The sequence below is a fragment of the Pan troglodytes genome, chromosome 15, assembly GCF_028858775.2.
Source record: "Pan troglodytes isolate AG18354 chromosome 15, NHGRI_mPanTro3-v2.0_pri, whole genome shotgun sequence".
NCBI lineage: Eukaryota > Metazoa > Chordata > Mammalia > Primates > Hominidae > Pan > Pan troglodytes.
This window is the reverse complement of record NC_072413.2, coordinates 65,360,744-65,376,228: the sequence shown is the minus strand read 5'-3', so window position 1 is coordinate 65,376,228 and position 15,485 is coordinate 65,360,744. Positions and strand designations below refer to the sequence as shown.

Below are 15,485 nucleotides of genomic sequence, written 5' to 3'. Positions count from 1 at the left end.
TGTTTCTTCATAGAGTTGCTCATTTTATTGGGAAAGCAAGTGGTTAATTGAAAAATATTTGGCATTCCAATGATGCCACAGCTATCAGGAGCTGCAGAAAACCCTTTATCCCTGAAGAGGAAAAAGATATTTCAGGCTGGGTCAGGCAAAGCTTCAGGAATAGAGATGTGGGCAAAGATGGAACAAGGAGAGAGAAAGTCATTCTGGAGAGGTAGAATGTCTTGAGTAAAAGTAAGAAGAGAATGCATGCAGAGAGGTGGGTGTGGCTTCTGGGGAGAAGGGCCTCCAGTGTGGTCAAAGGGGAATGTTCACCAAAGGAGTGATAGGAGTTTGGTTTGGGCCAGATGGAGGTAATGGAGAGCCATTGAAGATTTTGAGTGAGAGCATGGTCTGATGAAAACTCTCTTAGAGGCCAGGCGCATTGGCTCATGCCTGTAATCTCAGCACTTTGGGAGGCCAAGGCTGGCAGATCACCTGAGGTCAGGAGTTCAAGACCAGCCTGGCCAACATGGTGAAACCCCGTCTCTACTAAAAATACAAAAATTAGCCAGGCGGGGTGGTGGGCGTCTGTAGTCCCATCTACTCAAGAGGCTGAGGCAGGAGAATTGCTTGAACCCAGGAGGTGGAGGTCGCAGTGAGCCAAGATCATGCCATTACACTCCAGCCTGGGCGACAGAGCAAGACCCTGTCTCAAAAGAAAAAAAAAAGAAAAGAAAAGAAAACTCTCTTAGAAAGACCAAAATGAAGGCTGGTTGTGGTGGTACACACCTGTGATTCTAGCTGCTCAGGAGGCTGAGGTGGGAGGATCACTCAAGCCCAGGAGTTTGAGACCAGCCTGGGCAACATAGCGAGACTACATCTCAGAAAAACAAAAAGGTAGGCCTGGCACAGTGGCTCACGCCTGTAATGCCAGCATTTCAGAAGGCCAAGATGGAAAGATAGCTTGAGCCCAGGAGTTCAAGACCTGCCTGGGCAACATAGTGAGACCCCCATCTCTAAAAAAAAAAAAAAAATACTGGATGGGCGTGTTGGCAGGTGTTGGTAGTCCCAGCAAGTTTGGAGGCTGAGGCAGGAGGATCACTTGTACCCAGGAGTCCAAGACTACAGTGAGCTATGATTGTGCCACTGCACTGTAGCCTGGGTGACAGAGTGAGACTCTGTCTCTGAAAAAAAAAGTGTAGAAAGAATAAAAGGAAGAACCAGTTTTAGTTCAGTTACTAATAAGATTTCTAGGTCCATAAAAAGGAATCTCACCATTTTCTTTCTTATCATGTTTTTCTTCTTTGACTCTCCTATGCTTGCCGTGTTCAGGAGAGAAAAAGACTGAAAACAAATGAGGTCAATTAAGGAATCTTCTAAGTATAAGAAAATATTAATGATGGTTCATTCTGGGTGGTGGGTTTACTGGCATTTGTTATGTTTACCTCTGTACTCTTCTGTAATTTCAAATTTTTCTCAAATAGAAAACAAAAGGAGCTATTAAAATAATGTAGGCATGAAATAAGGCAAAAAGAAGGGATGAACAGGAGAAAGCATTATGAAAGAAATGTCAACAGGACTTGGTGGCTGACTGCCTGTTGAGGGCAAGGGAAAAGGAGGCATTGAGCATCATTCCAGCCTAGGAGCCTGCACAAATGAAATGTCATTCCATTATTTCCATTGCAAGCTTGGAGGTGTCACTGATTAAAAGTGGGAGTCAGGCAGGGGTAGCTTTCTGCTGGGGTAGCTGTAGGACCACTGGAGGATGCTGAGCCTGGGAAAAGATGGGCTCTGCATCCTCCTCCTTTTAGCATCTTAAGACCAGACATGGTCAGGTGCAGTGGCTCACGCCTGTTATCTCAACACTTTGGGAGCCTGAGGCAAGTGGATTGCTTGAGCCCAGGAGCTCAAGGCTGCAGTGAGCTATGACCATGCCACTTCACTCTAGCCTGGGAGGCAGAGCAAGACCCTAACTCAAAAAAAAAAAAAAAAAAATCTACATAAAATTCTCTAATTGTCACCTGCCTGGTTCATGAGTACTTGGGCTAGATCAAGAGGAGCCAATAGATTCCCTAAGAACAAATCATGAAATATATACACACATACTTTTTAAAATTTGAGAACGTGTAAAAAGAGTACCAGAATTTTATGTGGAATTTTGTAGTGTGTCCTAAAATTCTGTTCATTGAAATGGTGAACTGCAGGCTGACAGCATGGGTTCAGGAAGCTGGCTGAACTCTGTTCTTCCACAGTGGTGATGAGCTCACTGCCAAGCTACTACTACTGGAGGAGCAGCTCCGTGGTGTGTGTGTGTGTTTTTTTATTTAGATGGAGTCTCACTCTGTCACCCAGGCTGGAGTTCAGTGGCACAGTTTTGCACCATGCCCAGCTAATTGTATTTTTAGTAGAGATGAGGTTTGACCATGTTGGCCAGGCTCGTCTTGAACTCCTGACCTCAAGTGATCTTGACCCTGGGAGGCGGAGTTTGCAGTAAGCCGAAATCACCCACTGCACTCCAGCCTGGGCGACAGAATGAGACTCCTCAAAAAAAAAAAAAAAAAGTCTCCCAATAAATTATTTATCAAGGGCCCATTATGTGCCAAGACATTTGCAAGGCATGGAGGAATCAAGGAAGAAAATGGTAAGATTGTTTCTTCATAGAGTTGCTCATTTTATTGGGAAAGCAAGTGGTTAATTGAAAAACATTTGTCATTCCAGTGATGCCACAGCTATCAGGAGCTGCAGAGAACCCTTTATCGCTGAAGAGGAAAAAGATATTTCAGGCTGGGTCAGGCAAAGCTTCAGGAATAGAGATGTGGGCAAAGATGGAACAAGGAGAGAGGCAGTCATTCTGGACAGGTAGAATGTCTTGAGTAAAAGTAAGAAGAGTATACATGGAGAGAGGTGGGTGTGGCTTCTGCCTCCCAAAGTGTTGGGATTATAGGCGTGAGCCACTGAGCCCGGCCTGTGGTGTTCTTTAGGACCATGAGCCAGTCATGTCTTTTTTTTGAAACAGAGTCTCTCTCTGTCACCCAGGTTAGAGTGCAGTGGTGCAATCTCGGCTCACTGCAACCTCTGCCTCCCGGGTTCAAGTGATTCTTCTGCCTCAGCCTCCTGAATAGCTGGGACTACAGGTGCCCACCACCACGCACGGCTAGTTTTTGTATTTTTAATAGAGGCGGGGTTTCACCATATTGGCCAGGCTGGTCTCGAACTCCTGACCTCGTGATCCGCCCACCTCAGCCTCCCAAAGTGTTGGGATTACAGGCATGAGCCACCGCGCCCAGACCAGCCATGTCTTATTCACCATTTAGTTTAGATGAGGGACGTTGACTAAGTTTGTAAGCAAAATAATAAGCCGAGAGAATCCTTTGGAAAATAGATTCAGAATGAAATAAAATGCTTCTGTTTTCCAACAGAAGTGATGGATCCAGCCTACCACCCGATTGATAGTCTCCTATCAATCCCACAATTGATAAAAAACAAAAAACAAAAAACCATAAGTGTACACTTAAAAGATAGAGAAGTGGCCTAAATGAAAAAGATTCTCTTCTGACAGCACTGAATGAGTCTACAGTTCCCTGCAGCTGCCCACAGTGGGCTCAGGCTTCCCCTGGAGCTGCGTGTTCCATTCCATGCACCGTATTTATGAGAATGCTGACCAAGTGTAGAACACTTAGCACAAAGTGACCTGGATGGGGTCGGGCGTGGTGGCTCACGCCTGTAATCCCAGCACTTTGGGAGGCCAAGGCAGGCCGATCACCTGAGGTCAGTAGTTCAAGACCAGCCTGGCCAACATGGTGAAACCTCGTCTCTACTAAAAATACAACAATTAGCCAGGTGTGGTGGTGGGCGCCTGTAATCCCAGCTGCTCCGGAGGCTGAGGTGGGAGAATCGCTTGAACCTGGGAGCCGGAGTTTGCAGTGAGCTGAGATCGCGCCATCATTGTACTCTAGCCTGGGCGACAGAGCAAGACTCCGTCTCAAGAAAAAAACAAAAAACAAAACAAAACAAAACAAAAAAACAAAGCGACCTGGATGGGAAGGAGCTGAAACTATATCCTATGAGAAATGTGTGAAAGACTTGATGCTTAGACACAGGAAAGAGGACAGAAGGGAGCATGACTAACAGTCCATTTGAGGTAGGCATTAATATCCTGTCATTTCCTAATGTGCCCGGGAGTCCACAGCCAAGTGGCAGAGCTGGGGTTTGTGTTCAGATGGGTCTGACTTTAAAGCCTGGGCATTTCCCTCTTCAGTGTAGGGGCTGTCATAGGAGGTGAGTCTTCATCTGTGTGGTTCTAGAAGAGAGAACAGAACTAGTGTGTCCAGGAAGCAGGCCCTACAGTAACTACCTTGTCCACAAGGGAAAGGCTGCAGTGTGAGGCCGCAAGCTTCCTGTCACTGGAGGTGTCCAAGTGAATCTTTAAAGACTACCTGCTATGTGGCCGAGGGCTCAGGGCATTTGGCAGTCACTGTCACCTAGATTCTCCCGGGGCCCCGTCATTTTTGCTGCCCGGCGTCCTCTTGCTCTGCCTGAGTGCTGGCCTGACTGGCTCTCTCTTCCCACAGCTCCTCATTAAGCTGAAGACTCAAACATCCACAGAGTACTTCCTGGAGGCCTGTTCTCGAGAGGAGCGGGATGCCTGGGCCTTTGAGATCACTGGGGCTATTCATGCAGGGCAGCCGGGGAAGGTCCAGCAGCTGCACAGCCTGAGAAACTCCTTCAAGCTGCCCCCGCACATCAGCCTGCAGTGAGTGCCCCACTTGCCAGGCTCTGTGGCAGCCTCTCCTGCCTGTGTTGGGTGGGCAGGGGACCCTGCCCCTTGGGGGGGCTCTGTGCTTGCTGCACAGCCTGGCTGGTGCCACCACGGTGCTTCAGGGCCTTCAGCTGTTCCTGTCCTGTGTATATTATTTTCTCTGCTTGGGAGTGGCCCTACCTACCTGCCCCATTCCTATGGGATCTCTCATGGCTCTTGCCACCTCTGCACACCTCCATGACAAAAGACCCCCATTCCATTTCAGCCAGGGTGCTCAGGGCTGTGTCACAGCTCCCCCAAAATCTCATCTTAGTCTGTTTTCTGTTACTTATAACAGAATACCTGAAATTGGGTAACTCATAAGGAGGGATTTATTTCTTATCATTATAGAGGCTGGGAAGTCCAAGGTTGAGGGGCTGCATCTGGTGAGGGCCTTCTTGCTGGTGGGAGTTCTCTGCAGAGTCCTGAGGCAGTGCAGGGCATCATACAGTGAGGGGGCTGAGCATGCTAACATGCTTGCTCCGATCTCTCTTCCTCTTATAAAGCCACCAGTCCCATTCCCATGATAATTCATTAACTCATTTAACCCATTAATCCATGAATGGATTAATCCATTCACAAGGGCAGAGCCCCCATGACCCAATCACCTCTTAAAGGCATCACCTCTCAATATTGCCACATTGGGGATTTTCAACATGAGTTTTGGGATAAACATTCAAACCACAGTAAATCTCCACCAACCTCCCAGGCAACAGAACTGTTAACACCCATCAAAGATGTATGAATCCATTCCTGGGCTCACAAAAACTCCCCACCAGGCACTGAAATCTTGACTGTACACCTCCTATGGGTCTAGGTGGGTGCAGGGAGGATCAGCTGCAGATAAGGGTGGGTAGGCAGGTGGGTTTAAAGATAGTTGGAAAAGTAGCTGAGGGGGTTTGGACTTAATGCAGGGGATCACAGAGAACCATGTGGGCTACTGTGCACTCTTGGGGCTTTTTTGTTTTTCTTTTTTGGGGACAGGGTCTCACTCAGTTGCCCGGGCTGGAGTGCAGTGGCTCAATCATAGCTCACTGCAGCCTTGACCTCCTGGGCTCAAGTGATCCTCCCACCTCAGTATCCCAAAGCACTGGGATGACAGGTATGAGCCACTGTGCCCAGCATACACTCTTGTTTGTAAGTTAAAAGTCACACCTCTTTGGTTTTACTACAAAAGCAGTGTGTGTCTGGCATAGAAATATAAGAACATTTAGATAAGAAGAAAAGAAATGTCTGAAAATCCTGCCTCTCAAATTTGGAGGCATAACTGAACACCCCGTTCTGTGGTGAGGAGGTATAAACAAACCTACCTGCAAGGGGAGCTGAGAGGCAGGAGAAAGAGGCTGACAAATCCAGTTTCTCACAAAGAGGCATTTAATAGGGACTTACAAACAGAAGTGATGTCCCTGCTGGCCTAGAGACAGCGAATCACCACACTTGTCTTCCAGAAAATATCCTTTATATAGCAAGCTTTTTTGGGAAAATGTGCAGCTAGTCGTGCCTCAGACTTTCTTGTGAAATCTGTGACCACTGGGGAGGTTAGATAAACATCTTTATGAGGGGTGAGCCGTGCTATGGGAACACTGTGGTATGCAGGAGTCAAACATCCATCATCAGGCCAGGCACGGTGGCTCACACCTGTAATCCCAGTACTTTCGGAGGCTGAGGCAGGCGGATCACTTGAGGTCAGGAGTTCGAGACCAGCCTGGTCAACATGGTGAAACCCCATCTCTACTAAAACTACAAAAATTAGCCAGGTGTGGTGGCAAATGTCTGTAATCCCAGCTGCTCCGGAGGTTGAGGCAGGAGAATCACTTGAACCTGGGAGGCGGAGGTCACAGTTAGCCGAGATCTTGCCACTGCACTCCAGCCTGGGTGACGGAGCGAGACTCTGTCTCAAAAAACAAACAAAAAACAACAACAACAAAAATCAATCATCATGGCGGCTTCACTTCAAGATGGCATCACTCTTGCCATTCAAAAGGCTGCTTTCCTACACCCCCTTTCTTTGTGATGTGTGTCACACCATTTGCCACTTGCTTTATACCCTTAGCAGTGACTCAGGACCCTCCCTTATACCTGCCCGCGTGATGAGGGTTCCCTCTCCTTTGCCTTCCCTTCCATGTAGTCGCATTGTGGACAAGATGCACGATAGCAACACCGGAATCCGTTCAAGCCCCAACATGGAGCAGGGAAGCACCTATAAAAAGACCTTCCTCGGTGAGCCTGTCCCCCAGGGCCGGGCTGGGCAGTCAAGCTGGGACATGGTGATGCAGGGCTCAGCTGTGTGCTTGACCGCCCTGTATTGAGGTCAGAGCTGCCTGCTGGGCAACAGGCTGGCCTGAGATGGCCATGTGTGGGTGTGCAGCCACGGCTCTATGCAGCAGGTGTGGCCTTCAGTCTGCTCTTGGGTAGAGCCCTGAGGCTGCCCAGAGGGCCAAGGTCAGTGAGGTCATTGGCCACACACCCCAAGGACGCTGGTCCATCACCCATCGCCTGACTGGTGCTGCCCTTGGCCAGGCTCCTCCCTGGTGGACTGGCTCATCTCCAACAGCTTCACGGCCAGCCGTCTGGAGGCGGTGACCCTGGCCTCCATGCTCATGGAGGAGAACTTCCTCAGGCCTGTGGGTGTCCGAAGCATGGGAGCCATTCGCTCTGGGGATCTGGCCGAGCAGTTCCTGGATGACTCCACAGCCTTGTACACTTTTGTAAGTTGGGGAGTGGGTTCTTCTTGCCACCAGGGCAAAAGTTAAGGAAGACACAACAGAATGGGGGCCTGGGGGGCCACAGTCATGGGAGGAGACCTTGGGCTTGGGGGACGACTTCATTCTGATGCAGAATGAGGTTCCTGTCCTGAGGAATTTCCTTTCCCCTCTGACAGCCGCCATAGCCTGGGCCTGGGTCTTTTCTGTAGCAGAGTCCTTGCTCCCTCCTTCCCCCTAGGCTGAGAGCTACAAAAAGAAGATAAGCCCCAAGGAAGAAATTAGCCTGAGCACTGTGGAGTTAAGTGGCACGGTGGTGAAACAAGGCTACCTGGCCAAGCAGGTATGGCTGCTATGAGCAGGGAAGAGAGATGGACAGTTCTCAAGCTTAGGGGAGGGAGCAGTGAGCCCAGAAGAAGGGAAGGGCTGAGGCTGCTGGAGGGCACCAATTACAGCAAAATCTACGAAAGCAAGAGCCCAGCACCAGCCACCAGGAGCAAGTCAAAGAACAGGCATATGCCCACACTCACACACACATGTGTACCAGACACAAGGGCTGTTCGGGAAAAATGTACTACACACACACACAATTATCACAACATCAAAAAACAACTTCTACACAATTGCCCAGCTTCACATATTTATCTTGGAAGCTTTGGCTGACTGGCTTGAGGTTTTGCATTTGCTGGCCTTCTGTTCCTTGGGGCGTCCTGGGGTCTCTGCCTTCCCTTGTGAGATTCTGCACGCCTCCTTGATACACTTTCTGAGCTAAAAACAATTTTCTCCACCATGTCGGTAGGTTGAAGATCAGATTCTCCACTGTAAGGCTCACTGTTCAAAGCCTGGCCATGGCCACTACTCCTAAACCGTGTTTGGGAGAGCAGCTGTGTTGAACCAGAGGCAAGCCGTGTCCTGCGGCATTCCTACCTGTGCCTAACAAAAAGGGTATTCTGTGAACAAAATCACCTGTCCTTGGCCCAGGAAGTGTAGCAGACATTTTGCACAGCCTTCGTGTTTGTGCACATATTGTATACCATGTGAATGTGTGTGTCTGCACAGAGGGCACGTACACGGCTCGGCACCACTCCCATCGTTACTCGGAGCATGTGCTGTTGCTGTCACCTGCTTCCTGCATATCAGGATCCTCATCTGCTCTTAGATTCTTATCATCCCCACTGCTGCCTGTCTACACCAAGGCCCTGCATCTGCTGGGCCTAATAGGAGTCCTTCCCAAGGGGAGGAAGAGAGGCCCCTAGGGGAGTTTGAGGAGGGTGTGGGAGGGACTCTGAGGGTGTTCCTGACTAGGAGGGCTAAGGTTTGTGATCTAACCTTAGCCCTCCTGGTCAGTGAGGCCAAAGAAAGTCACACACACACACACACACACACACACACACATCAGCTGCTTACACATTTAGATTTTATCATATAATTGACCGTTTCTTGCTTTTTTCCTAATGCACAATGTGAAAGTGGTTTTACTGCACATGTGGGCACACGTGTAGACTGACAAATATACATGTAGCTGTAGGTTTGTTTTTGGACTGACTTGGCCCTTAGCTGGTGCCCTTGGGTTCAAGTTTGCCTGTGTGCTCCCAGCCCAGCTGACACCTGCTGCCTCCCTGTCCTCCTTTATGCCCTGAGTATTGTGTGTCCCCTTTCCTTCTGCATGGACTCTCTTTGGCTCTGCTGACTTGACTTAAGGTGATGGCATTTTTGCTACAGTGTCATTGAGTGGGGGTGTTGGCAGGGAGGTCTGTGACATGTCATTGCTATCCTCAGGTTTCCTGTGGACTGGTTTTAGAATGTAGTCCCATTGGAGCGGGCTGGCTTGTTGGGGGTTTGGCATTACATGCATAGATACAGGAGAGACGGACATGCAGCTGTCACCAATGAGCTTTGAACCATTTCTTTGCCTCAGGGACACAAGAGGAAAAACTGGAAGGTGCGTCGCTTTGTTCTAAGGAAGGATCCAGCTTTCCTGCATTACTATGACCCTTCCAAAGTGAGTGCGCATGCTGGCTCCGTGTTGGTCCCATGTTTTGATGCCCCCAGACACTCCTCTCCTGGCATGGCGGGCAGCTGGCTGGACATCCTGCCTTCCCCTGGCACCCGCCGTAAAGTCTGCTGCACCATGCCTTTCCTTCCACAGTCCAAGCTGCTCTGCCCTGTCATCACATAGGTGCCTGCTTCTTGAGCGGTTTCTTCCATGCCTAATCCCCCACTTTCCCATGGGAGGGCATCTTTATCATTTTCAGAGGAAAAGCATCTTTTGGTCTTCCCCAAAGCCTGCTTTGTGAGTAGGGAGGATGAGGTAGGCTGACAGAGACTCCTACTGGCACTTCCCAGCCTCTCCACACTTTCCATTCAAAGATCCCATTAATTCTGCCTCCCTCCACTTTTCCCCACCTATGTTTTGAAAAGTTTCTGTCACCATATAATATTTAAGCCATAATTTACTAATTTGCTTTTTAAAAAACTTTGATGGCAAATTTAAAAAAATCATTTTTATATTTCTGATACTAGGTATTACCACATGCTAAGTGGATCTAATTCCAGTCAAAAGCAAAGAAAAAGGGCCCTTTAGTTAGCTGTTCAGCCTTGTCTTGGGCGATGTATGACTTTCATTAGTTTTTGTTGAAACAGTGAAGAGTGGGCAGTTCCTTCCTCACTGAGCTTCAGTCAGGAACCCCCGCCTGGACCCAGCTAGGCCACAGGAGGGCCCAGGGCCAGGGAGGGATGTGGCTGGAGGAGCCTCCAAAAAGCTCTAGTTGACCTCTCTGTGGGGCATGGTGGCCTGGCTACAGGATGGAGTTCAAACTTCTTCCTTCCTGGCTACCTCAAATCCTGTTTGAAGCAAGGAAAAAATAAACAAATGAAAAAACACTTAAAAAAAAAAAAAAAAAACACTTTAGTTTTGTATTTAACTCTCACCATGGTCTAGCCTAACCTACTTTCTTTGTGCCCCTGATGAGTCTGCTGTCTCAGCTTTTAAAATAGGAAACTGAGAAAATATATACACACACATACGTGCCTATACACACCTATCTATAAATACATATACATGTAAATATACATATATACATATATATGTACACATGCACAAATGCTCATATACATACATAGATGGAAACAGTGCAGAAGAGATTACTCAAAGCAAGTGTGCAAAGGAAATAAAAGAATTGCCAAATCTCTGGGCTGCAGGTACAAGATAAGGAACCATCTCAAAAGCATTCTGCAATTAATTTGTTCCGCACTTTACTCCTACTCTTCCTCCTGTTTAGGCTGAATGCCCCTCTCCTGTCCTGGGGACCTACTCTCCTATCCAGGACAGGACTCTCCTGTCCTCCCTGAGACTGCCCTTGAACCCTCCAGGCTGGGGCAGATCCCTTCCTTCTCTGAACTTTCCTCCCGTTGGCATTTAGTAGTACAAATATTTCCAGTATTTTATTTAACCATTTTATTTTTTGCCCTACCTCTTGCTGGGCCCAACATGCAGTATGAAGTTGATTATTGATTAATTGAAGAGCTCCTAGGGCCTGAGGCACGTGGTGTGTAAAGTTGCCCTGAATCGTCCAGGGATACCACCAATCGCAGTTTTGTATCACACGAAGTTTCTTGCTAGGCACATACTAGACTTGTGTAACGATGTCCTATGTGCAGGAATCTATCAACTTTGCAGAAATGATTACTATAGCTGGGTGCAGTGGTTCATGTCTGTAATCCCAGCACTTTGGGAGGCTGAGGAGGGCAGATCACTTGAGGTCAGGAGTTTGAGACCAGCCTGGCCAACGTGATGAACCCCTGCCTGTACTAAAAATACAAAATTAGCCAGGTGTGGTGGCGTGTGCTTGTAATCCCAGTTCCTCGGGAGACTGAGGCAGGAGAATCGCTTGAACCTGGGAGGCAGAGGTTGCAGTGAGCCGAGATCGTGCCTCTGCACTCCAGCCTGAAAGACAGAGTGAGACTCCGTCTCAAAAAAAAGAAATGATTACTATAAATATATATTTCTGATTGCTTTGTAAGATGCACACAAGGGTTAAGGAAGCCAGTGAATGTTTTTCCAGGTAGCATATTGGATCAGAGGCTCTGTTTGAGACATCTCCAGGAATGAAAAGCAGATTTGCAAGTCTGTGAGACTTGGTAACTGCAACATTGATGGGCACTACTGCTGCTGGCTGTGAAATGAAGAGGCCCAAGCTTCCTTACTGATGCATGCAGCTTTGGCCATGTGATGTCCAAGTTCAGCTTCATCTTCTATTACAAATGATTTGCACTCACTTCTTTAGCTGGCCTGAGTTGTAAGGGGAGTGCAACTCTTCCCTTTTGTTCATTCACAAATTCCTAATTGGGTCTCCTTTCCTCTACAGGAAGAGAACAGGCCAGTGGGTGGGTTTTCTCTTCGTGGTTCACTCGTGTCTGCTCTGGAAGATAATGGCGTTCCCACTGGTAAGGTACAACTTCAGCCCTGGCCTGAAGATCTCAGGGGCCTCCTTCCTGCACCTCAGTAATGTCCCACTAATGAAACGACAGCTTTGGGAGCCGAGCAGGGCTTTCTCCATGAGACAGAGTGGTGTGAGTTTTGAAGCGAATTTCAGAATTGAACAAAGGGTATGTTCTTGGCGTTTTAAGAATACAACTAAGTAATCCTTATGTTAATAATCTTTCCCCTCAGTTTCTGTGCTGATGGCCCATAAGCTTCCGCCTAAAAATAATAGGTGAGACTTACACAATGCTTTAGGGTTAACAACATACCTTAATATGTATCATAATACTAATTTCACAATAGCCAGCCATAGTAAGAAGATATTATTCCCATCTTGTGTCTGTGGAAACTGGGGTTCCAATAAGTTAAACAATTTGAGATCAAACTCCAAATTCTATGCTTGCTTTTAACATAAACATACTGGATTCTTTGACGTAAATGAAATGGTAGATCTATGGCATGCTACCATCTTGAGCATAGGGAGCAGGCAAGAGGGCTTCCAGGAATATCCAGACATAACCATTGGCAGGCCTTAGGGCACTGGTGAGGGACAGGGAATGGGAGGAAAAGGGGGCCTCATCTGATAGGATTCTCTAACTGTAAACCTTTTATTTAATAAATACAGCATTGTATGTTTTTGTCCATGTCTCAGTTGACTTTCTGCTGGTTCAAGATGAAAGCAGACATGGCTATTCAATCACTGATTTTTTTCCCCCTTTTTTCTGCCTAGGGGTTAAAGGGAATGTCCAGGGAAACCTCTTCAAAGTGATTACTAAGGATGACACACACTATTACATTCAGGCCAGCAGCAAGGCTGAGCGAGCCGAGTGGATTGAAGCTATCAAAAAGCTAACATGACAAGGACCTGAGGGAACCAGGATTCCTCCCTCCTACCAGATGACACAGACAAGAGTTCCTGGAGAATGGGAGTGTTAAGACTTTTGACTTCTTTGTAAGTTTTGTACTGCTTTGGAGAGTGAATGCTGAAGAGTTCCTCAGATTACAAACAGCAGTGGTGCCATTTCCTTCCCCATCTTCATGTTACAAACCTGGAAAGGCTAGAACAGCCATTAGGCATCTTGACTTTTCCCCAGCATCACAAACAGCCATTTCTTCGGGCACCAAAGTAGGTTCCCTTTGTTGGAACAATTACACTGGCCATGCCATAATGTTGAATAAAACTCTCTTATGAGGTTCTCTCTTAACTTCTTTGGAATTAGTAAAAGCTGACAATTTGTTTCTAGCTATTAGAATCCCATACAAAGTTTATAGTTTTCGAGCAACGTTTCAAGTATCTCTGTTATTAAGACATAGTTCATCTTAAAGTGGGGATGGTGGCCAAACTTTGTACATTGAGAATATTGTTTTGCTTTAGAAAACAAGCCTGCATAAATATTATACATTACAGAAGTCATGGACTCTGTTGGAGAACATAATCATGTATACGAAAAATACATTACATAGCTTTTCTATGAAAAATGGGCATTTAGCAATGCAGAGTAAGAGCGCTCTAAAGGACAGAAAAAGATGTAAATGGGGAAGATTTATATCAAGGCATTAAATTTTGGTTTTAAAATGAACATAAGCTGAGACAAATAGGTACCAAGAAACTTCACCGGTTGGAAGGTTAATCTGTAGTGAAAAGTCTGTATCATACAATACTTTTAAAGAACATTTTTATTACTTTCAAGTTTATACAGTAATCTGGCACAAGCTATTGCCAGCATTCTTGCCAAGTACAAATGCTTGGACCTCCCCTTAATCAACAGATAAAATACATAACTTACATTTAAGGGGAGTGGATACTTCAAAGTGCTTAAGTAAAAATTTGTTCTCTTAAATAGTTTGAACTGTCCCTTGTTAGTCGTGTCTAAAACATTGACCTGAATAATGAGAAATCACAAGCTAATGTTTTACTTACTCCTTATATGGTAAGAGACTACCTTTTAAAGCACCATTTTCCATTTGGCATTTCACCAAGGTCTAATGTCCCTGGAATTAGTTTTTTTGTTTTGCCTTTTGAATATCGATAGGTGTTCATCTGAATTAAACTACGTTTAGTTTGATGGCTTCCTGCCTCCAAATTGGCAACAGTGTACCTCACTTTGTATGGGAGCTATCAGGATCTCCATAGGTTGCAAAGTAGATGACCATTACCTTGGGGTTGGGGCAAATCAGTGAACAAGTCTTGGCAAGGTACTGGCATTTGTATTTTTAAAAAAATCTCTAGCCATTTTGTTCTTGGTGTAAAAGTAGAATGGCTGGAGTATGGCAGCTGAGTAATAACTGTTCTGCTTAGCATGATGTAGTGCTTAGCATGTCTCTATGGGTCCAACTTTGAACATTATTAAGAACTGGTTTGTCTTGTTTTGCTATAACTGATATGAAAAATGGTTTGGGTGGGGCATGGTGGCTCACACTCTTACAGAGGCAGAGGCAGGAGGATAGCTTGAGCCCAGGATTTCGAGACCTGCCCAGGCAATATAACACCATTTGCCAAAGAAAAAAAGTGGTTTGAATATTCATATTTCTTCCTGGCCATTACTGATTTTCAATTAATTTATGCATAAATGAGACCCAAACTATCACTAATTCTCAGCTATATGAATTGATAGCCACTTGACATCAATGAAAGGTACAGTAGGGAGTAGATGAAATTGTATTTTTAATGAAAAGGCTTTGATGGGAGATTCAAGATTTTTGGTTTTTTTTTTTTTGAGACAGGGTCTTGCCCTGTCACCCAGGCTCGAGTGCACTGGAGTGATCACAGCTCACTGGCCTCAAGTGATCCTCCTGCCTTGGCCCCTTAAGTGCCAGGGTTACAGGCATGAGCTACCATGCCTGGCAGAAATTCAAGATTTGGATAAACTTACTTCTTTGCCAAGCCTGTTCCTCAAGTTATTCAGAACTGGGTGTATAACTTGTCCTCATATCTATCTTGTCCCTGCTGTCTTTTAGGTTAGCAAGGTGTATGAATACTTTTAAGTTTTGTTTGTTCTTTTCCTCATGGTATCAGTGAAATACTGATCTATTCTCTGGCTAGGGTCAATTTACAAAATTGCCATGGAACTGAGCAAAAGGCCCACGTGGGATAAAAATCACTCACCATCGACGCCACCAGTATTTTTCAAGTTATGGCTTTTGAAGTATAACAAATTTCAGTAAACAAAATCAAAAGAAAAAATTCCTCTGCGTACAACAAAGAAGCACCTGTTGTATTTTGAATGCATTCTTCATGTTGCCAGCTTTCTAAACTTGTTTTTTTGATGCCTCAACAGACAGAAGTGAAAATTATATGCCACTCTTAAGTACATCCAGGTTCTCCTCTACATATTCCCAATATGGAATGCTGGCTAGCAATCATGGCACTCTCTCAGAAACCAGCCACTGGAAGTTAAAACTTCTGGATTTCAAAAGCTAGTACAGGCTGCTAAATTTAACAAAGGAACAAACCTTCATAAATGGTACAAACTACCTGCCCAACACACTCTTCTATTTTCCAGACCCTTTAATATTGAGTAGT

At 46.2% G+C, this 15,485-nt stretch overlaps 1 protein-coding gene across 2 annotated transcripts in view; it reads left to right on the top strand.

The window, feature by feature from the left end:
• Nucleotides 1-15,424, top strand: part of PLEK2 (pleckstrin 2) — a 30,352-nt gene extending 14,928 nt beyond the window's left edge. The window contains exons 3-9 of one of the 2 annotated variants that reach the window (XM_510017.8): nt 4,551-4,732; nt 6,906-6,997; nt 7,298-7,485; nt 7,721-7,822; nt 9,398-9,481; nt 11,847-11,925; nt 12,693-15,424. In XM_510017.8, coding sequence (XP_510017.3) covers nt 4,551-4,732; nt 6,906-6,997; nt 7,298-7,485; nt 7,721-7,822; nt 9,398-9,481; nt 11,847-11,925; nt 12,693-12,820 — 855 coding nt within the window. In that variant the 3' untranslated portion in view covers nt 12,821-15,424. Of the gene's footprint in view, nt 1-4,550; nt 4,733-6,905; nt 6,998-7,297; nt 7,486-7,720; nt 7,823-9,397; nt 9,482-11,846; nt 11,931-12,692 lie in introns of both variants that reach the window. The other variant, XM_016926960.4, reaches the window with a different exon arrangement.
• Nucleotides 15,425-15,485: the final 61 nt, after the last annotated feature.